Source organism: Liolophura sinensis, chromosome 8, assembly GCF_032854445.1.
Source record: "Liolophura sinensis isolate JHLJ2023 chromosome 8, CUHK_Ljap_v2, whole genome shotgun sequence".
Classification (NCBI taxonomy): Eukaryota; Metazoa; Mollusca; class Polyplacophora; order Chitonida; family Chitonidae; genus Liolophura; species Liolophura sinensis.
The window spans coordinates 33,782,325-33,806,377 of NC_088302.1; the positions used below are offsets into that span (position 1 = coordinate 33,782,325).

Here is a 24,053-nt window from a genome sequence, read left to right on the forward strand (position 1 = left end):
CAAATGGTACTGTCAGTAGAAGCAACAAGTCACAATAATGTACCCAAAAACGAAAAAAAAAAATAGTTCTACACATCTAACACAAATACAAAGGAGGTGTGAGCACTTGTGCACCTTCAACATAAAGTATATAACGTAGCGATAGCACAGTTGGTAGAGCGTCCGCTTCGGTGGCAGTAGTTCCACGGTCAATCCTGGTTCAGGTCACACCTAAGACCTTTGTTCTTTAAAAAAAAAAAAATAGAAAGTTGTAAGTTCTTCGCTTGGCATTCAGCATTAAGAGGATATTGCAACAACTGGTTGACCCGTATCAGTATAATGGCTCGGGTGGTGCGGCTTACTTGCCTTCGGTAAGTCGCCTCATTGGTAAATTGTTAAGTACGGCGTTACACCCCAAGTAGTCACTCATTCGGTATGAAATAGCTTCTAACCTAGAAGGCTAAACACTGACAAACTCGATGGCCCCCCTGTCACAGTTTTGTATTGCCGTTTTCAGCACACCACCACGTTTTACCACTTGCAAGTTTCTGGCTTCGGTTCCGCGTCAGCATCGCCACCTCACTTCTTCGTGAAGAGGATTTAATTTAAAATCGGTTATGAACAGATGATACTTAAAGGATAATACATTCACAAATGTTGACCTCTTGTATAAAGAACTTGTAAAACCGTACCATGACCTACAAAATTTACTAGTGGTGGCAGTGATGTGAAGTACACGTATACAACGGAACGTCCGCTGTAAGGAGTATGTGTAATGTCTTGCTTTATCAATACATTTCCCCATATGTTGGATTTTCTAGGTACCTTGAGCTCCACCCTTGGGAGGAAGTTTGGCTTCCGACCCGTTCTAATGGTTGCCACCATCCTCTGTAGTATTGGCTTTGTAAGCAGTGCCTTCGTTCCTCGGATAGAAGTGCTTTACCTGACCATTGGAGTAATCACAGGTGAGTTTGACGAACTGACCCTATCCTATGTACATTTACAGTGACTACCCTGACAGCGTATTATCTGATTTTTTGATGATATGAAAGTGCTACTGTTTCGGCTTTTGGAAGAAGAAAAAACATGATCTGAAGAAAAGTGTAAAGAGTCTTAGGGAGAGTATGTAGCGTCGGATTGAAAACACGAAACAATCAATATGTATCAACTGAGGCTGGAATATTAAGGAAGAGTGTTTATTCAATCTATTTTTTTAACTAAAAATACCATTGCAGCTTTTCATGTTGGCGGTTCTTTAAACACACTACCGGTCCTATAATTTATTATTATTGTTTATTATTACCGGTATTTTATTATTACCGGTACTAATACTATTATTGAGATTGTGGCAAAAAGTTAACATGCTAAAATTAACGTGCTAAACGTGCTAAAATTAACATGACTTCAGAATTAGTATAGCAGATCATCGCTTTATGGCATATTTCATTTCGAATTTTTTGCTCCAGGTATCGGCGCAGGTTTGACGTACACTCCCACGGTCGTGATGGTTACCCTCTTCTTCAAAAAGAGAAGATCGTTTGCAAATGGCGTTACAGTGGCCGGCAATGGGATTGGTTATTTCCTGTATCCGTTTTTGATGAAGTACCTGTTCGACGAGTACACACTGTTTGGGACCCTGATCATTATAGGTGGGGTAATGTTACACAGTTGTATAGGTGCGGCGTTGCTGAGGCCATTAGAGAGTTTCAGGAAAAAGACGCCAAGAGAGATGGATGATTTGAATCCAGAGGACGACGTGAACGAGATACAAGGGGGCGCAACTCAGGAAGAAGTGGACACGATGTTTGAAAAGAAAAACACAAAAACTTCGGAACATTCAAAGGCACAGTCCGAAAATTGCTGCCAAAGTTGCGTCAAAAACTTTTCTTTTAAGGATATATTTGATTATACGTATTTATGTAACCCTGTGTTTTTGTTATTCGGACTATCCTTTGCCTTTGCTAACATGAGTTATTCTAACCTATTCATAGTAGTACCTCCACATGCGAACGAGTGTGGTGTGACGAAAAGCCAGATGGCGCTTCTTGTATCAATGGCCGGACTTGCTGATCTCTTTGGTAGAATCATCTTTGGATTTGTGTCTGATCTCAAATTTGTCCGTCGCCGCTTTGTATACATTCTGGGGATGCTGGCGGGTGGGACGTCTGCCCTAATGGCACCTCTTGCCAGAGATTTCGCTACTCTGGCCGTGTATTCCTGCTGGTACGGGCTCTTCGGTGGCTCCTACTGGTCTCTGGTTGCACCTCTTATGGCAGACAGCTTTGGAGATCAACAGATTTCTAAAGTATTTGGACTGACAACAAGTTTTATTAGCATCCCTTCCCTCCTGTCACCCCCGATACTAGGTGAGTACATACAGATTCGCACCCATTTAATTATGCGTCTGATTCGAATTCTGTTGTGTGATCAGCATTTATTCATGATAGTCTGGCCTCATGACCCCATGGTGGGCTCACCAGAATGTCCCTTCAGATACACGCTCCTGATGGGCCCACCAGATGGGGTTTCCACATGAGCCCTTCTGATGGGCTTTCCTGTAGGAGTCTCTAAATTTTCCACCTTGATGAATCTTCCACATGAGTACACCTGATGGGCCTACCTGATAGTGTTACCAAATGGCCCCTCTTGGTGAGCCCTGCTGTTGGGCTTTCCTGTAGGAGTCTCAAAATTTTCCACCTTGATGAATCTTCCACATGAATACACTTGATGGGCCTACCTGATAGTGTTACCAAATGGCCCCTCTTGGTGAGCCCTGCTGATGGGTTTTCCTAATGGCCCCTCCTCCAACTTACATGTGTCCAATGAGGTTGCGTGTTGGAATTCAGCTCTCAACTGTACCTCGGCCCTTTTTTTCACTGTAAACTGTCCACCCCATTGTGCACCGGATCCTTAAACCGTACATGACCTCTCTAGCATAGATGAAATAATCTCGCGTTAAACATCAAAGAAGAAAGTCAAATATTCTTTTACGATGGTTTGTGGAATGACAAAACTGAAGCCCTACTATAAAGGTGTTTCAATAGAATTGTCTTAAATGAAAACATGCACACATGCAAGATTCGCCATAACATTTTGTTTAACATTTAGTTTAACATAACGATTTTAGCTGTGAGAGCGACGAACATTGATGGTGCCAGATTATTTTAGTTATTCCTTGACTTTAGAACCAGTGTGAAGTTTTTTTCCTAGCCTTGCAAATTTTGTCCAGAATACTTCCAATTTACATTGATTTTGTTTCAAAACTCATAATATAAATAACTGTTTCTGGTTTCCATATACTCAACCTCACGCAAACGCTTCACCGGTATTAACTATGACTCAAAGAAATGACATGCGCTTTTGTCAGAACAATAATGCGCGAAAAAATGTAACATTAATTTTTACTAAACGCCCTTTCGAAAACCGCTGGACTGTGGCCTTCATGTGTATATAAATAAATCTTGATATCATCGTATAGTAATGTTGTCTGGTTCCGGGTTTCTGTAGACTTTCTCCTCGAAGGTCTGCTTTAGGAATATCTTCGTGTAGTAAGACTTTAAAAGGGAAGAATTATAGAACTTGGCGCTTGATATAAGAGAATAGCATGAATATAAGCCTTTGGACCGGCCTGATAAAAGAAACATCGTTTTGATGACACCAAAGTTAAAACCGGACCACACACAAACGAAATATAAGACTAATAATTACACATATATCTGTTATATAAAGCTAGTTTTTAAACGTGTAAGATGGGATGTATGGAAGTTTTGGAATATGCAAGAAAATGAAAAATGACGCAGACGAAAAAAAAGCAGATGTTCGATGTGAAGATCGGTTGTCTGTTAAGTATATGATTGTACAAAAATGTTAAATATATGTATACGTTGTCAAGGTAAGCCGACATTTCTCTCATCTACTATGTATACAGTATTTCACCTAAAGCTTACCATTCTTCAAGTGAAATATTTTTGCTTGATTCATCCATCTTTTAGGGCCACCTAGACGTTTTTGATGAAGATTGATTAATTTCTTCTCAGAAATATACTTAGGTGTTGGCATCAGAAGAATCATTGTGAAGGCTCTATGTGCTTCTGAAAGTGCTGTTTTACATACCAAACATCTAATGAAATACTGTAAGGAATTGGGGAATGTTTGATGGCCAATAGTATCCACTCATGTAAATGGGTTTTTAGGTGTCAGCATAACGACTGGATGGGATGTCATGTCTAGTGTCCTTGTTATATGATGTTGTACTGAGGCATGCATGCATGCAGTACAAACAAGTTGGCATTATCAGTGTGTTTGTATATGGTTTATTGTCGCTTGAACCAATATTTTGATCATACATATATATCACACTGCCGCAACCCTTCTAGCAGGCTCTTCGTCATGTCCATGTATTTATAGTGCTGCCTCACTGGAACACCATACGGAAGACACCGGGCACACCGCCTAATGCAATTAGAGTATATATGTATGTATACTCACACCTTGTCAACCATACACACACTCGTAACATACTCGAAATAGTGCTGCCTCACTGGAACACCATGCGGAGGACACCGAGGCACACGGCGAAATGCAATTAGAGTATGTATGCATGTATACTCACACCTTGTCGACCAGACACACACTCATAACATACTCGAAATAGTACTATGTTACTTAGAGTCCAATAGGACTCTGGTTCTTGTCGATCTATGTAGGCTGGCGATCACCGGTAACTGCAGAGTTCTCGGAGTTGAACATGTTCAACTATACTGCGACTCGGAAGATCCAGTTCTGTCGATCTATGCATGCTTGCGCCCAGTTAGTCACAGATGCTCATGATTGAAATACGTTTTCAAGCTTTTCGACGTAAACGTTACGCTTAGGTCGAACGGTCGAGTTGGACCCAGTTGCCTGGGATTGCGAATCAACCTATACACGCTTGCTTTAAACCCCAGTTAAAACACCCATTCCCATCCTAATCAGAATATATGCATATACTTCCAATTATAAGACGTTAAAAACTTGCCCATCAGAATCCATGTAAGCCAAACATTTTGCCACTTGACGCTTGGTTGATTCATTAAGCGCAAAGTTGTTTCTTAGGACATTGAAACATCAAATTATAACTCGTGTGTCGATCTATAAAATGAAAATTTACCTCTAGACATATAGATTTTGATAACTGCGACGATTATACCACATAAAAAAAAATGTTTGAGGAATTTGAAAGGCGGCGGAAGACCTGCGTGACCTAGATGTTATAGTGCTGGCGCACCCATGCGATCGTGAGATCAATTCCAGCTTATGCTGGCTTCCTCTACGGTTGTATATGTGGGAAGGTCTGCCAGCGACCGGCACATGTGCGTAGGTTTCCCCCGGGCTCTGTCCTGTTTACTCACACCATAATGCTGCGTGGCCGCCGTCGTAAAAGTGAAGTTTTGTTAAGTATGGCGTAAAACTCCAATTAAATAAATCTAATAAATGGAAAAACGATCTCCAAACCGCACAGCGATATCCTTTTAATACAGGACAGGAATTCAGTTGGACGTATAATACGTCTAAAACGAACATATCAGCTTCTACTCTTACGAGCTTTCTTATGTTTCAGGTTGGCTGAGAGATGGCACAGGGAACTGGGATATGTCATTCCGCATTGCTGGTATTTGGATGCTAATGGCGGCGTTATTCGGATTGTTAGTGCAGCTAGGAGAACGCCATGTACGTAGGAGAGAAGCCGCTGAAAAAGCTACAGATGTGAAAGATCTACCCATAGCATAACATATCTTCACTTTAGGACTGCATTTCGTAGACTATGTATATCCATTTATAAAATACGTAGATTTTTGTTACTTGAAGGCCAATGTTATTGTTGTTATTTTTAGTAATATACTGTCCAAAGAAGGCAGCCAGGTTCACGTGGATGTCGTGCAAAACGTATGCCCGTATATTGCTGTGCTTTGACAATTGTGGTGATCCGTCGTAGGTAGCCTATAAATCTACCCCTTATTCATTCATGCTTATACAATCGTATATTTTTGTGAAATATCAAGCGTGATAAAATATAGTTTTTGGTAATAGTTTATATATTGTTGTTGTTTGTTTCTTTTTTTATAACGTTATATCATGACGATTGCCGTATATCGCAAAGCAATGTTCGGTTAAGTTGATTTTAATCGTTGGTTCAGTTGATTGTGTGGCAACATGCCTTAAGATATTTGTTGCCATGGTATCCTTACAATCTAACTTTGAGTACCCTTGTTTTGTGGAACCAGACGAGTTACTTTAAATACCTATTTAGTGTTATTAGCATTATATGTGTGTGTTAATTGATATCATGACAAGACATGTTGTTGTTGTTTCTCGGAATATATGGTCAAATGACTCCCATCTGTTATGACCAGAACATTGTATGTGATTTCACTAAACATTGTAAAACTTGTGGAAATATGAGTATTTATCTTAAAGGCAAAGAAAACACAAAAATGAAGTATGTATCAATTGAAAGATCGTTGAAAAGTATCAAGGAAAATAGTTGGCTTCATTCTTTTACAATTTGTTTAATCTAGTAAAATGCATATGAATATTTTATTCTGTGGTGGCCTTTTCAGACCACATGGGGACCAGAGACGTCATATAAGGTTTTTGCTACTTAACACGTTACACTACTACATTCCATCATTTAAAATGTATATAGATCTATGAATGCATTCGCTGATTTGACCTTGAAACGAATTATTTCAGGCGAAAATTATAGATGTGAAGTAACATACCTTCTGGGTCACAACAGACCACCGTAGAATCTGTTCTTTTAACACAATTTTTCTCGGTTAGAAAAATTCTAAAAAAAAAAGTAAATTCAACTATTTTCCTGGACAGTTTTTAATGTACTTTCATGTGATATATACTTCATTTTAGAGTGGTTTTTGCCTTTAACGGGAGAGCCTCTCCCGCGAAAAACTAGTCAGGTATAAGCCATCTACTACTTTGCTCATTCCGATTACGTATAGCTCGCCAATCGATGACGCAGAACTCATGTATTGCTGTCATCATCGCGACCATGTACGCACTCTTCAGCTTGAATCAGAATCCATTATCAAAGGGCTAACACCATGAATACTCAAGGATATGTTTTGTTTGTGAGTTCAAAAATGGTTTTCAATATTGCGCATAGCGTAAATGCAGCTATACAGTGCGATTTAGAGAGGATAAACTTATTTTATACTGTATCTACTTTTTAAACATTTTATGTAGGAATTGTCATACCTAGCAAGTAGCATGTGCCATATGTACCATTTCAGTGCTTTATGCACCAAGAGTCGAGTTACATGTTCACAAGTTTAGAGGGAACATTATTTTATGACTTTTTGTAGTTGATTACCTGCTGAGTCTGTTCTTGTACAGAGATGTGAAGCATCAATTCCATATGTTTTTGTTGTTTTGTTTTCAAATGTTCCTTCAAAGTACTGAACCATACATTGTTTACATTAATCAATTTTTCGAACGTTCCAAACAGTGAGCAAAATATCATGAAATTGTTCAGAATGTCACATTGTTAACGTAACCCATAGCACTAATTGTACACGAAGGCCTGTTGAAATAAGTTTCATTTCTGCATCACCAGTTATGAATTCATTTGTTTAGTGTGTAGGGTATAAATTTGTGAGGGTTTCCGTGGCTTAGTTGGTTAGCGTGCTAGCTCAGCGTAATGGCCTAGGAGCCTGCGATCGCTGTGAAGGTCTGCAGCAACCTGCGGATGGTCGTGGGTTTCCTCTGGGCTGTGCCCGGTTTCCTTTCACCATAATGCTGGCCGCCGTCGTATAAGTGAAATATTCTTGAGTACGGCGTAAAACACCAATCAAAGAAATAAAGGAATAAATTTGTGTGAATTTGATTCGTCGTTTACAGAGACCAAACATTATTGGTCAGCTTATCGTTTTCTGAAGATAAAGCAAAATAGAAGAAAAAATGAATTCGCAACGAAGTAGGCTGACTTGAATATTAACTCATGTATACAAGAGGTTGTATTTATTGCCTAGTGAATAATGACTGCTCCCTGCAATTAGTGATATTCAAACTGTGTTGTAAATATGTTAGTCGTATCTGTTTTCATTGCAGAAAATTAACAGAACACATGTTAATAAATGGTTGTGATTTTGTTAGCAAATGAGCTTCTAGTTGTGAATAATTTATATATTTATTTGATTGGTGTTTTACGCCGTATTCAAGAATATTTCACTTACATGTATACAACGGCGGCCAACATTATGGTGGAAGGAAACCATCCCCACGACCATCCGCAAGTTACTGCAGACCTTTCCAGGTGTAACCGGAGAGGAAGCCCCGCATGGGCTGAAATAAGTTAGTTTGAGACCACTTTTCGTTCACTGATAAACGTGGCATACACTTTGACCTTAAAAATGGTACTTGTTGCTGCTTGGCACTTGAGTGGCGGCAGCTCTTTGGCGGCATGGACTCGTCCTGCTGCTAGAAGACACAGTATATACTCCCACACCTAATGACTCGTCGTCATATGACTAAAAAATTATTGTATAGTACGGCGTAAAACCCAAGCATACATGTACACTTTGAACTCTATCTATGACAGACATTCGTTGTCACATATGAGAATTTTCTTTGGTTACTTCCCTCATTCTGGTTAATGGTTTACTCCTACACCCAGTTTTCCTCCAACCATGATAGTTACCGTCGCACAGGTCAAATACTCTTTGTTCATGCGTACGACGTCAAAGAGGCTATACCGGAAATGTTCATCGAAAATTCCATATTCGCTTATGAAATCAAATCTTGTGTTTACCAGGAACAGCCCACATTATTGCTTTTCAATATATATCAGACACGCGTTAAAATGACCGGCTTCCTCTCCGGTCCGGTCGCACGTGGGAGGGTCTGCAAATAAATAAATATTCTAAAATTCTAAAATAATAGCCAAAAATTAATTCGACTGGATTTGTGCTGATCAATTCTTTGGCCAAAAATCTACGGTACTGCCTCTTCTTACATACCTGAATCAATCAATCCTTCACTTATACACAACCTAAAACACTGGGCCCTTCGTATTAGTGATATATCAAGTGTCCACACCAACCGATCGAATCTCTGAACGAGTCACTACCCGAGAATGAGTACACGAGACAGCAAGAGGGCAGAACGATTGTTATCATAACACGTAAAAAGAAATTTTGAAATTCACCGTCAAAACTTCCAAGACATGGGTCATCGCTGAGCCATCACTCGGAATGGAATGAGGTGGGATTACATGGCATGCGCGGGGTAGGAAAAGAGAACTATAATTTGCCAATCAACATAAGAAATTGCATGCAAGAGATATACATGCATATCGGTAAATTTTCCCTAGGCAAATTCAAATTCAAAATACGTGTGAAATGATCTGGCAGTGGCACACAAGGCTGTTCATAGTTGTGCTCCGCACAAAATATCTGCAACAACCAGCTGGCACGGCAGCCTGAACAGGGTCAAGTTTCGAGGCACCGATGCCAGGATTTGTCATGATACAGAGCTCGGCGTCTGTTGTGTTCCAGTTAGGCAGCACCTCTTGATTCAACACGGTGATGCCAAATTTTGACACTGGGATTTGTCTGCTGAAATGAGACATCACCCAGCGTGAAATATTATAGAAATTAAAACCATTCAACCAAGAATGCACTGGCCGGTCATTGGATGAGAGTACAATAGGGGAATTTCGAGTTGGAACTTTTTTGTCGCCAAAAGTAAAAACAGTCCTTCTGTGCTACGTGAATAGTGAAAAATGTTAGACAACCTTATTGAATTTGGTTTACTGATCACCTGTCTCACCCTTTTCCAGAGGCACAAATGACACCTCTTTCTTTTCCGGACTTCTCCAGTTCACAAAAGGTTCAGATTCTCAAGTTTCTCTTTCATTCATCTGCTCTAAATTACTTTTCATGACACTTTTTACAGATGCACATGTTGTACTGAATGGGATCAAAAATAGATGACGTACATTTTTGACAGGTCACATGATACCCTTGGGCTGTTTTCACCTTTGTCGACGTAAGAGTTCCAACTCGAAACTCCCCTGTTGAGCTTTTCCCACATAACTTTTACAATGCCGAAAAGAGTAAGTAAATTTTGATAGCAAGTGTTTTATTTTCATAATTTTGCTTTCAACTCTGTACGCAAAATACTTCTCAAATATTCTTCTCTGCTAGGAGAATCCATGGTATCAAGTTTCTTGGCATCAGTAGCAGATATCTGAGGGGAAAAAAGAAACAGTACTAAATGGAACACATAAAATCCCTACTAATATCTTCACAATTAAAAAAAGAACATAACATTAATACGTAATAAGTAGCGTGTAATCAAACTAAATTATAAAGTAATTAACATAGGCCATGCTAACATAACAGTTCTAGTCCAGATCTTACCCACCACTTTTCTATGCATTTATGATACAAATATTAGGAACGTGTTTAGAAAGTACTTTGACCTAATCCACATTCAGATTTGTGGAGTTTTCACAAGTGGAAAATCTATAGGTCTTTTCAGAATGGAATATTCAAAGTATCCACAATTTACAGAGTTTACAGAGTCATATACATTATCCATACAGACTTCATACAAAACTCAAGTCGACACTACTTACCACATGAGTGATGTAACCAAGTTTGTTCAGTTGTCTCAGCTTACTGCGGGGATTCCCCAGTAACATTTCACTGTCTACAGCATACTGATTCTGTCCTGTTACCTCAATAGCTATTCTGAAAGAGAAACACAAGCAGGTCTGTACAGAACTGGGATACAACTGACAGCTTGGTGAGGGGATTTCCCAGTAACATTTCACTGTCTACAGCATACTGATTCTGTCCTGTTACCTCAATAGCTATTCTAAAAGAGAAACACAAGCAGGTTTGTACAGAACTGGGATACAACTGACAGCTTGGTGAGGGGATTTCCCAGTAACATTTCACTGTCTACAGCATACTGATTCTGTCCTGTTACCTCAATAGCTATTCTGAAAGAGAAACACAAGCAGGTCTGTACAGAACTGGGATACAACTGACAGCTTGGTGAGGGGATTTCCCAGTATCATTTCACTGTCTACAGCATACTGATTCTGTCCTGTTACCTCAATAGCTATTCTGAAAGAGAAACACAAGCAGGTTTGTACAGAACTGGGATACACTTGACAGCTTGGTGAGGGGATTCTCCAGTAACATTTCACTGTCTACAGCATACTGATTCTGTCCTGTTACCTCAATAGCTATTCTGAAAGAGAAACACAGGCAGGTCTGTACAGAACTGGGATACAACTGACAGCTTGGTGAGGGGATTCCCCAGCAACATTTCACTGTCTACAGCATACTGAATCTGTCCTGTTACCTCAATAGCTATTCTGAAAGAGAAACACAAGCAGGATTGTACAGAACTGGGATACACTTGACAGCTTGGTGAGGGGATTTCCCAGTAACATTTCACTGTCTACAGCATACTGATTCTGTCCTGTTACCTCAATAGCTATTCTAAAAGAGAAACACATGTAGGTTTGTACAGAACTGGGATACAACTGACAGCTTGGTGAGGGGATTTCCCAGTAACATTTCACTGTCTACAGCATACTGATTCTGTCCTGTTACCTCAATAGCTATTCTGAAAGAGAAACACAGGCAGGATTGTATCGAACTGGGATACACTTGATAGCTTGGTGAGGGGATTTCCCAGTAACATTTCACTGTCTACAGCATACTGATTCTGTCCTGTTACCTCAGTAGCTATTCTGAAAGAGAAACACAAGCAGGTTTGTATAGAACTGGGATACACTTGACAGCTTGGTGAGGGGATTTGCCAGTAACATTTCACTGTCTACAGCATACTGATTCTGTCCTGTTACCTCAATAGCTATTCTGAAAGAGAAATACAAGCAGGTTTGTACAGAACTGGGATACACTTGACAGCTTGGTGAGGGGATTTCCCAGTAACATTTCACTGTCTACAGCATACTGATTCTGTCCTGTTACCTCAATAGCTATTCTGAAAGGGAAACACAAGCAGGTCTTTACAGAGCTGGGATATAACTGACAGCTTGAGGGGGTTTCCCAGTAACATTTCACTGTTTACAACACACTGATTCTTCTGAAAGAAAAATACAAGCAAGTGTCATTAGAGCTGGAATATAGTTCACAGATTGGCGAGTGATTTTTTAGGGATTAAATATTAGTCTTGTTGGTGGTAACTCATTGTGGGAATTCTCAATCTATCTATATTTATAAGTATACAAAGTATGTATGCTGCTTCTGTCTTATTATTTGTACAACAGCCCATGAGGAGGCAATTTACAATAGGTCTATTCGAGGAAGAACACATTAGTGATAGCTTGGTTTGGGAATTATACAGAGAACACATAGATGTTTGATATCCCCAAGTTTGTTCAGTTGTCTAAGCTTTATATACAGGAATTCTTCAGTAAACTCACAATGTTTGACTCTATCTTACAGCTGCCACAGCAATTCTAGAAAACCTACCAGATGCAAGTTTTATGCTGTTTGCCCACTAATCAAACTTTTTTTACATAATATTTCAATGAAGAAATAATATTTCTAGATCAGTACCTTTTATGAACGTCGGGTTTTGTACTTTGGTCAGATACACCATCAATTTGGACCGGCCTGCCGTCCACATCCAGATGGACTTCCAGATCTAGATAAACAAGATAAACAAACAATGATTTATTTGTGGGCATTATATGATTGTTGTTTATAATTTTCCTGAAGAATTTTCACCCATACAATGACAGTCAGGATTTTAGGCAGAGGAAACCGGAATGTCCAGGTTAAACCACAAACCCCTGGCAAGCTAAAGGATACATGAAAACACTTGATTCTTATTTCTTAATATAAAGTTTTAGGATGTGGCCTAACATATAAAAGTAGAAAAAGGTGGTCAGATTCCTTTTTGAGAAAAAAAAAATTGTTTGAAACTACAGTTTTCCTAAGGAGCCAGCAGTCGGTCCATAAATTAAGAACTCTGCCTTGGTGATGTCAACGGTGATAGTTGTCATAACAACTGTGTTGGTAAAGAGCATGAATTGGTGGTGCCAAGATGGCCCTCAAGTTGCATTTCCAATATAGTCATCAATGGCGTCATTACTGAATATTTCTGAGCATTGACAGAAAATGTGCCTAAAATTGAGGAACTATTCAGAATATAAAATATGCTTTAAATATGAAACTTTGTTCTCATTTTTCTTACATACATTTTCCTTAAAACCATACTCTTTGTATATAGTGCCTTTTTCATGTGTCCCTTAATGATATAAGATTACTATAAGATTACATATAACATTTGTATAAGGCAAATGGTCTTCAACGAATTGCACAACAGCCAGACATTAAGTGTCATTGACCCCCTCATGAACATTCACAGTGAGAGATAATTAAACCATGTTATAATAAAGAAGTATGAGGTCTCCGTGGACAAGGTGTTTAGCACGCCAGCACAGCACAATGACCCAGGGGCCTGTCATGAGTGTGGATGCTGTGAGTTCAAGTCCAACTCATGCTGGCTTCCACTCTGGCAATATGTGGCGGCAACCTGCGGATGGTCATGGGTTTCCCCTGGATTCTGCCCAGTTTACTTCCACCATAATGCTGGCATCCGTAGTATAAGTGAAATATTCTTGAGTATGGCGTAAAACACCGATCAAATAAATAAATAAAGAAGTAAAAACTTTTATTACAAAACTGCTTAAAAATACTACAAGAAAAGAATGAATGATTATGGTTTCATGCCACATCTGCAATCTTTCAGCCATATCGTGGAGAAGCAAGAAAAGGCAACCCAGGCTAAATGTATACATGCATCAAAAAAAGTATCCCATATGAAGGTTAAAAGGCATACACTTGCTGTCTTTGTGATGAATTGAGATACTGTTGTTCAGTCTAAGCAAAATCACACACGCTGAAAAAAATCGATTATGTCGCCATCTTATCAATTTTGATCAATCAGGCTCGAGTTATGTAAATAACCAGAGAATGCACCTGTTTTCACTTACGTCGAGAGAACCCTATTTTACCTGTTATGTGTGTGGAGCTGTGATGAGACATAGTGTTTGCTTTAACATGGTGCATCCAATGGAGCATATCAGTGAGAAGATATAATGTTTTCTGGTTAATCTAACATGGTGCATCCAATGGAGCGTATCAGTGAAAAGACATAGTGTTCCTGGTTGCTCTAACATGGTGCATCCGATGGAGCATATCAGTGACAAGATATAGTGTTTTCTGGTTGCTCTAACATGGTGCATCCAATGGAGCGTATCAGTGACAAGATATAATGTTCCTGGTTCCTCTAACATGGTGCATCCAATGGAGCATATCAGTGACAAGATATAATGTTCCTGGTTACTCTAACATGGTGCATCCAATGGAGCGTATCAGTGATGAGATATAGTGTTTTCTGGTTGCTCTAACATGGTGCATCCAATGGAGCATATCAGTGACAAGATATAGTGTTTTCTGGTTGCTCTCACATGGTGCATCCATTGGAGTGTATCAGTGACGAGATATAGTGTTTTCTAGTTGCTCTAACATGGTGCATCCAATGGCCTCGTTAGAATTCAGATTAAAAGCTGATTTACTGAATTACCAAGCACATCGGAAAATATGGTTCTGACTTTCCAACTCTTTTCCTGAATAACACAGGGTATATTAGTTGTCCTTAATTTTAAATGTTCACATCTGATTCAAATAAAATGTGCTTACTTTCTGCAATAACTTCTCCACTCTAAAACTTACTCTTAATATGTAATATACCATGATGGTAAATTAGAAAAAAACTTCATTGTGTACTCTTACCAGCCGTATGGTAATGAGGGAGTATAAAAGTACAGCGGACTTTATCCTTTCCTAACAACCTCTGCAGTGTGGTTAGGGATGAGGCCAGGCCCTGACGGAATGAGAGCTCTCGGTTCATGTCACCATAAATCTTTGATGGGAGGCTGTCTAAGAAAGTCTGAATCAGAAAGAAACATTGTTCACTCCTTACTGGCATTAAAAACATTATTGCAGAACTATCAACAGGGAAAATCCTGAGGGTTGGGTACTGTAGGAGTCATGTTAATGTATTAGACACATATATGTGACAATCTGACTGGATTGAGACTGCACGGTAAATCTGACTTCACTGTGACCACACTGTGACTCTGACTTCACTGTCAATCTGACTTCACTGTCAATCTGACTGCACTGTGACTGCACTGTGAATCTGACTACAATGTGAATCTTATTGCACTGTGAATCCGACTCCACTGTCACTGCACTGTGAATCTGACTCCACTGTCACTTCACTGTGAATCTGACTCCACTGTCATTGCACTGTGAATCTGACTCCACTGTCACTGCACTGTGAATCTGACTCCACTGTCATTGCACTGTGAATCTGACTCCACTGTCACTGCACTGTGAATCTGACTCCACTGTCATTGCACTGTGAATCTGACTTCAGTGTCACAGCATTGTGAATCTGACTGTGTTGTGAGTTGAGAGAACATTCCCCCCAGAAGCAATACACGTTCCATTTTAAGTCATACCTTTAGATCTTGAAATTACCAATACTGTCACTTTGTTACATGGCCCTCAATTTGGCAAAATCATGCATATATATTGCTACATCATATAAATGAAAAAACAAAAAAATAAAAAAAATGACCATTAGCACAAAGAATAAATACTTTAGAAAACTAAATATTTACAGAAACCTTAGTTTTTTATTTCATTAAATTCAGAAAATGTAAGTTATCAAAGTTTCACCATGAGTAAGAAAATATATAGTTAGCTAGTTGTGTAAGAATACAGAATTGGTTAGTGTTTCGGTAGAAACACTCTACACAGATATGACATTTGCAACAGCATCTCATAATTATACTTTAGTAAATAAAAATTTTATCTGAACAAAAAGATTAAGGCTCATAAACAAAAAAAACAAAAAAAAATCACAATAATGCCAAACCTGTGACAGTGTGTTGCCATGGTAACTTGGGTGCTCTAATTTCACAGAGTGGTGTAAACAGAGCAACTGGTTTGTTTTCTCCAGGACTGGCATGTCTAAACAGAAATTAAAAACTGGTATTAAATGGCCTATAGGTTAATCATCAATAACAAGAAAAAGGAAAAACATACAATGATGTTTGATTTCTGTACTATTATACATTTAAGGGGCCTCCGTGGCTCAGTTGGTTAGCGTGCTAGCGCAGTGTAATAAGGAGTCTCTCACCAATGCGGTCACCGTGAGTTCAAGTCCAGCTCATGTTGACTTCCCCGTACGTGGGAAGGTCTGTCAGCAACCTGCGCATGGTCGTGGGTTTCTCCCCGGGCTCTTCCTGGTTTCCACCCACCATAATGCTGGCCGCCGTCGTAGAAGTGAAATATTCTTGAGTACGGCCAATCAAATAAATAAATAAATAAATTATATATTATTTTACTAGAGTATTTAATGCTCTATAGCTGTCCCCCAAAATATTTCACTTATATGACTGCAGTCAGGTTTATAGAGTGGAGGAAGCCACGTGCCCATAGAAAAAAAATGCCTCCATCATCACTCCAGGCATCTGTCAAGCCTCATAGCTGTAAGACATAGTGAGAATAGTTGGATTTGAATCTAGGGTTGAGGTAAAAAACAGCCTATTAGCTGAGAATGTATATACTGTAAACCTTCAAGCTTTTTGACTTCTAAGGCACTTTTTTGGTGGAATTTATGCATACTATTATTATGAAAATGACAGAATAAAAACAATTTGTTACTGTGTCATTAAAGATGCAGGCTTCATACAACTATGCAGAGTATTTCTGCACCCCATAGTTTTTCAGAATGTTTCAAAATATTGGTCACAGCAATGGTGAAGAATGTATGTACATGTTTATATGCTTGGGGTTTACGTCGTACTCATCAATTTTTCAGTCATATGATGACAAGGAGTCATTCGGTCTGTGTGTATGGAGTTGTATCATTTTGTGATATGTCTATGCTGTCAAACACTGCCGCCATTGATGTATCATGCCGAAGACACCAGACATGACACCCCTTGCACCTAGTCACATTAAACTGACACCATGCCAAGCAGTCCTGTTTCCTTGCAGTAACCTCTCAGCGCTGGGCACCAAGTTAGGCAACAAAACCAGGGGCCTGACCCATGCTTAATCTCCGGTCTCACGATATCAAGTCGCTTCTAACAGCTAGGCCACCCAGGCAGTCTTTAGCTGAATGAGTCTTCTGTCTTCCATGCCTGTCAGTCAATCAACCTTTAAACCCTATGAAAGAGCTCTGAAGTGATTTTCTTTCTTTATTTATTGATTTGATTAGCGTTTTACACCATATTCAAGAATAGTTCACTTATACGACAGCGGCCAGCATTATGGTGGGAGGAAACTGGGCAGAGTCTGGTGGGAAACCCACAACCATCCGCAAGTTACTGGCAGACCTTCCCACGTACAGCGGGTGAGAAAGCCAGCATGAGTTGGATGTGAACTCATAGCAACCACATTGGTGAGAGATTCCTGGGTTACTGCGCTGCGCTAGCGGGTTAACCAACTGAGCCACGGAGGCCCCTATTTACTAAAATAACAGTGGATTAATTGTCTATATACTCAGAGTACCGATTAAAACTGACTTCTGTTATAACACATACACATACAAGTGATTTTCTGTCCAAAAAATAGAGTACTGGTGGTCCTAATACAAGATGAACTTATTTCAAACCATTTTTCTCTATTCTGTAAAGCTCATCATTTGCAACACAAATATGTATACTGTTAATCTTCCACCTTTTCGCGTGTTTGCAAGGTGTTTATTCAAGCACATTCGGAAGGCATTATTTTGTGTAGACTGATAAAATTACACTTTTTTATGAAGCCCTAATAGGGGCTAATCCAACCCATGTAGTTTTGTCTCCAAAGTCCTATTAAGAATGTGCATAAATTGCAGTGAAAGTGGCTCTTTCATGTGGGAAAAGGTTGAGAAATTAGGGTACAAGATTGAGTGAGTGAATGAGTGCTTGGGGTTAAAGGTCGTACAAGGCCAGGTGACAACGAAGGAGTCCTTAGAGTGCATGTAATGTCCTGCTTGTTGCAGAACGGATTTCCATCACTCTTTTATCTAGTCCTGCTTCACCAAGACGACTTACTGAAGGCAAGTAAGCCGCCCCGCCCCAACCAATATACTGATACGCGTCAACCAGTCTTTGCATTATCCCTTTAATGCTGAACGCCAAAGCGAGGAAGCTACAACTTCCTCTTTTAAAGTCTTAGGTGTGACCCGACCCAGGACTGACCCTGCATCTACCGCCCCTGAAACGAACGCTTTACCAACTGAGCTATCATATACTACAAGAATGTTTACTTTCACGTGTCTGTGACTTCATCCTTACCTCTCAACTTGGCTGCTGTACTCGAAGAGAATATAGCATTGATTATATCATCAGAGTAGAGACCGAGATACGCCATGCCCACGGCCACATCAACCAGTGACTCTGGATACTGCACAGTGACATTTCTACTCAGACTCTCTGTAAACACTGGTACCACAGTGTTCAAGAGGAAGTCTTCGTCTTTGTAACAGAATGTTCCTAACGCCCACACAAGTCTGCCCAAGTCCTTGGTGCGTACCACCGAACTACGAGTGGTGCAGAGAATCTGTTTGCTCCTGGAAACCAGAGACGCTAAGAAGGCTTCGTGGTACAGACGCAGTGATCCAAATGCCACCGCCAAGTGCATGACTTGATTCAGAGAGGTAATGTTCGGCAGATTCATGGAGGTCAACCTTTCAGCAAGCTCAGTGAAAAAGCTGACTTTGGTAAACCCTGAATGTCTAAAAGTCTTCATGATGCTGACTAGAGCATCTCCAGATACAATGTTTAGGTTCTGCAAAAGTCTGTCAGCAAGAGCGTTCAAAATGGCGTAATCATTAATTCGCTTGTTTGCCCGGAAAAATCCCAGACAAGCTACATGAACTTCATTGAAGTCAAAACTGTTCATGTTTTCAGACAAGTAATTTTGCAGGTTGAAGAGCAGTCTTTCTGGAGCATCTCCATGGTAATAAATGTAGAAAAGTATCTTGGCAAACTGTGATTTCGTCAGTGACAATTCATCAAACTCTTCGAGAATATGGTCAAAAAAGGAGGTCAAAAAATACAACCTTCTCCCTCTACTACTGAATGCTGCGTGAGCACAGTGAAATAATGTCTCCAAGTCTTCCTCCTTCACCCGTTTGGACAGTTCCACCTGAAGAAGCAGATTCGCATCAGCGCGTCCTGTAACTCGTGTCTTCTTATCATCATACAGGCTTTGGACGATACTCGTTGTTTTGGAGGTTAAATCTGTTTGTTCACGCCAAGCATATAAACACATTATAATATCAGACGTGGACAGTGTTTTGATTTGTTCTTCAGGACTGCCAGCTGTAGCAAGTCTTCTGAGCAGGGAAACTCCATCTTCAGTATTTTTCGGTTTTATCCTTTCGTGGTTTTCTATAAGCTGCCCATATAGATGATGCGCCATGTTAAAAGGTACAGGGCGTCTGACGTGTCTGAGCAGATTTCTCTGTTGAGTTTGGAAATAATTTGGTAATACCTTGTTAAAAATACCCTTAGGACGAACATAAGAGCTGTAAGCTGACAAAACATTTGTCGAGGATGGGCAGACATTAATGGAAACGACTGTAGAATTCAAAAGTCTAGTTTGAATTGATTTCAGCGAATCTCTCCTTTCACTGCTCAGTAAACACCTTTTTATGTATGGTAGAATACTGGCAAGCCTTACGAAAACAAATGATGTCATCTTTACGATGAGAAAAGCGTTAGTTCTCAGCTTTTCGGAACTGCAAAAAATCACCTACTAATGATATTGAACCGGTTAAAGCGCCGGCTAACGTAATATGTTGTTGTTGTTGTGTCGAAATTTTCGATTTCAATTTTTCGTTCATGTTGTATTCTTTTGAGCATTGCTCGTGTAATCTCTCAACGCTGACATCATCACATGTGCGAAATTACTCACTGCAGGACTACCTCATGACTCAAGAAAATCAAGTTTACAATGTTCAACTGTTACCATGTCCATCCCACATGGCCATGTTTTCAAGGGGAATAATTTACTCAGTCTATCAAAAGTTACCGCCCTTGAACCGACTGGGCGCATGTATTCCCTGCGACACCCGAAATACGGTACTGTTTCTGTCCCCAGAATCTATGTTTTCTTATTTAATTTCTATTCATTCAAACCTTTCTAACATTTCAAATACACACAAGAAAGCCATTTCTCCATTTCTTTCCTGGTTTTTCGTACATTGTACCTCAAGTGGGTTACTTCACATGTATAGCCTACATGACTGGATAACCCAATCTCTTTGTGTGCCGAAAATTATTTTACCTCTATACCACCGGACGTAAAATAAAACATTCTTTTTTTAATAGTACATTAATATTTAAATATGGTATTGGCCTTAAAGATTCGCTTTGTGATGGGATGAGAATTACAAGAAATGTGATTATAACTCTTAGTATACACATTTTTGAGATAATGTTTAAAACTAGGCTGAGGGACTCAGAGCCAGGTGGGGATAATCTTTCTTGTCAAATAATTTTACAAGTAATCAAAACGCAAAACGGAAATCTGGGGTATATCTGGGAACTACTTTGGAATAGCTGATTTTCGCAACACTTTTTACTAGACAGCAGTGTCAATAAGTGTATAATATTCATGACCAAAGATCGGGTGTCCCCATCGCCTAATTTACATAAGTTGTGCTTTTGCCGCCGCCAATCCCCCCTCGACCAGTGAGATCACTAATAAGACCACCAGCGAGATCTCCAATGAGATCACCAGTGAGACCACCAGCGAGATCTCCATTGAGATCACCAGTGAGACGACCAGCGAGGTCGCCAATGAGATCACCAGCGAGACCAGCAGCGAGATCACCAATGAGATCACCAGTGAGACCACCAGAGAGATCCCCAATGAGATCACCAGCGAGACCAGCAGCGAGATCACCAATGAGATCACCAGTGAGACCACCAGCGAGATCTCCAATGAGATCACCAGTGAGACCACCAGCGAGATCCCCAATGAGATCATCAGTGAGACCACCAGCAAAATCGCCAATGAGATCACCAGTGAAACCACCAGCGAGATCGTCAATGAGATCACCAGCGAGACCACCAACGAGATCGATAATGAGATCACCAGTGAGACCACCAGCAAAATCCCCAATGAGATCACCAGTGAGACCACCAGCGAGGTCGCCAATGAGATCACCAGTGAGACCACCAACGAGATCCCCAATGAGATCACCAGTGAGACCACCAGCGAGGTCGCCAATGAGATCACCAGTGAGAGCACCAGCGAGATCCCCAATGAGATCACCAGTGAGACCACCAGCAAAATCGCCAATGAGATCACCAGTGAAACCACCAGCGAGATCGTCAATGAGATCACCAGCGAGACCACCAACGAGATCGCTAATGACATCACCAGTGAGACCACCAGCGAGGTCGCCAATGAGATCACCAGTGAGACCACCAGCGAGATTGCCAATGAGATCACCAGTGAGACCACCAGCTAGATCGCCAATGAGATCACTAATGAGACCACCAGCGAGATCGACAATGAAATCACCAGTGAAACCACCAGCGAGATCGACAATGAAATCACCAGTGAAACCACCAGCGAGATTGCCAATGAGATCACTAGTGAAATCGCCAATGAAAGATGTAAGATCATCACAGAGATCGACAGTACGATCCCCAGTGCGATTGCCAGTGCTTGAGAGTACCACAGAGACAGTGAGATGAAAAGTGTAGAATAAAAACATCTCGAGCTATTGACCTTCGTGGCGGAGGTGGTTAGCTTCTCCCAATGCGGCCGCTGTGAGCTCCTGTCGGCTTCCTCTCCTGCTCGGTCGTGAGCATGCCTGGGCTCTGCCCGGTTTCCTCCCACCATAATATGATGCTGGCCGCCGTCGGATAAGTGAAATATTATTGAGTACGGTGCATAACATCAATCAAATAAATAATTAAAATTAGTTCGCTTTATTTTTTTTTAAATTTGTTCATCCTAGTAAAATGCATTTAAAAGTTTGGATTCTACAACGGCCTATTCTAACCATATTTATAGTAGTGACCTTTCATTATGTTCTTGCCCCTGAACACACATATACACCTAGATCTCATTCAAAGTGCATTTAAATACTAATTTATGAATGCATTCGTCGAATGCACCTTGAAACGAACCATTTCAAGTAAAAAATGGGTGTGACTCACTGGTGCCTTAAATACATCAATACAGACTGCCTTAGGATCTGATGCTTTAAAGTCATTTTAGTCGATTTTAAAAATTCTTAAAAAAAAGAAAATAAAATCAAACTGTATGTCCCGTACAGTGTTTATTGGTCTTTAGTCTGATTTATACAGTGTACTTCATTTTAGTGATTTCTTAGCCTTTACCTGGGCCCAGACACTTTCAAATAAATTGGACAGGTATAGGTTATTACACTAGTTTATTTCCCGGATAACATGTACCCATTGAGCAGTGTTATCCGCTTCTTAAACTGGAAACCTAAAGTTTTTCCCTGAGAACATAACTGTCCCTCACCAAAATTTACAAGATCGGATGAAAATCCGTTTAACAATGAGCAGGTGTGTGTGGGTTTTTCTGTATACTTTATGTTTATTTTGTTGACATTTCTCACCTTTATAGAGCCGATGCAGAACACACTGAAACATTATGTATTCTCCGTTAAAAGCCATTGTAGCCATCGATGTACAGCAATATAGCTTTGAAGTGTCTGATAGGGACACCATTAACAACACAACAGGTAAAATATTTCTGCTGCTTGGATCATATAACAGAATGGTCCATCCACGGATTGCTGATCAATTACGCGTCACCATTCTTCCCATTTTGCCATAGTTCCTGTCGAAACTCATGGACAAGGCTCATCGTTTTGCACATCCTGTTTGGCAACCAAAGAATCTTATCACTGAACTCAATATTCCAGCAGATGGTTAATATCAACAATTGCCTAAGCTTGTTCATTTACTCTGAGACCTCAAATTTCCTCCTTCTATAAAATTTAAGCAGTGTTCACACCGTGAACACGGCTCTACCGCAATCGTATATGTCGAATATTTTCGCGCTTGAATCAGATTAATAAATTTACAGGAAAGCAGGCATGATCAGTGATGTAAACAAAGGCAAGCGAACGACTACACAGAAATATATGTTTCGTAAAGCTAGTGGTGAATTTCCATAGCACTTCACGGGCCAGATCAAGCAAGGGTAGAGCTAGATGACCTTTATTTCAAAGGAGCCCATAATAATATAATAACTCCTTACTCGTCAAATAAAGCTGGATATTATTGTAGTAGATTTTCTTCGACAATGGTCTGTACGTAACACCTTAGGTATTGATGCCAGAGATAAGTCGCCCCATCATTGTGATGGACTTGGCGAAGGATTGAAGATCATGGTAAATACACGCGTCCTCCAAGCCATACCGTCCTCTTCTAGTCCACGATTATGTGACCATATGATGTCCATCTATAAGGGCTGGTATTTTTGCACATTCACTGTAGCAACCAAGGAAGCTTATCACTGAGTACACAGCCCCAGTGTACAGCCCACATCATTAAGGATGATCTGTTGGGGAGATACCAATCGTACATCCAATTCAACTGGCAATGGATTGCCAATATATTCGCTTGCTAATAAGTTTTATAGACATCTCATCATAAGATTGAGACATCAGAGCCTTTTTCGAGGATGCATCTTCAATCTGTTTTTTTCCTTCTGCTCGGGGTGTTAACATCTTGGACTAATTCCCACTTCATCGCCGTCATCCTGGCCAACAGGTCTCTCCGGACTGCAACGAACTGGCTTCTCGTCTCTCTCTCACTCAGTGACATGTGTGTCGGATGTTTCTCGTCCACGTTTCTTGCCGGCCTTTTGAATCCCAAAAAGGAAAATCCTGGAAAGATGACTGAATGCACTTTCATCGTCGTGGTTCTTCTGGCATTTCCTTGTGTCTCCGTTTTGCACATG

The 24,053-nt window shown here is 40.2% G+C and overlaps 3 protein-coding genes across 3 annotated transcripts; 1 reads left to right on the plus strand and 2 right to left on the minus strand.

The window, feature by feature from the left end:
- Window positions 1-832: 832 nt before the first annotated feature.
- LOC135473111 (monocarboxylate transporter 12-like) lies at window positions 833-8,119 on the plus strand. The gene is made up of 3 exons (XM_064752930.1): window positions 833-944; window positions 1,446-2,345; window positions 5,579-8,119. The coding sequence occupies exons 1-3, from the start codon at window positions 851-853 to the stop codon at window positions 5,746-5,748; spliced, it is 1,164 nt and encodes a 387-aa protein (XP_064609000.1). The 5' UTR covers window positions 833-850; the 3' UTR covers window positions 5,749-8,119.
- Window positions 8,120-10,095: 1,976 nt separating this feature from the next.
- Window positions 10,096-16,068, minus strand: LOC135474107 (FAST kinase domain-containing protein 5, mitochondrial-like). The gene is made up of 5 exons (XM_064754117.1): window positions 15,976-16,068; window positions 14,823-14,979; window positions 12,579-12,666; window positions 10,616-10,730; window positions 10,096-10,224 (listed from the first exon to the last, which is right to left on the minus strand). The coding sequence occupies exons 1-5, from the start codon at window positions 16,066-16,068 to the stop codon at window positions 10,123-10,125; spliced, it is 555 nt and encodes a 184-aa protein (XP_064610187.1). The 3' UTR covers window positions 10,096-10,122.
- Window positions 16,069-18,362: 2,294 nt separating this feature from the next.
- On the minus strand, window positions 18,363-20,083 carry LOC135473441 (FAST kinase domain-containing protein 5, mitochondrial-like). The gene has a single exon (XM_064753292.1). It carries the CDS (start codon window positions 19,794-19,796, stop codon window positions 18,363-18,365), a length of 1,434 nt encoding a protein of 477 aa, XP_064609362.1. The 5' UTR covers window positions 19,797-20,083.
- Between the last annotated feature and the right edge of the window lie 3,970 nt (window positions 20,084-24,053).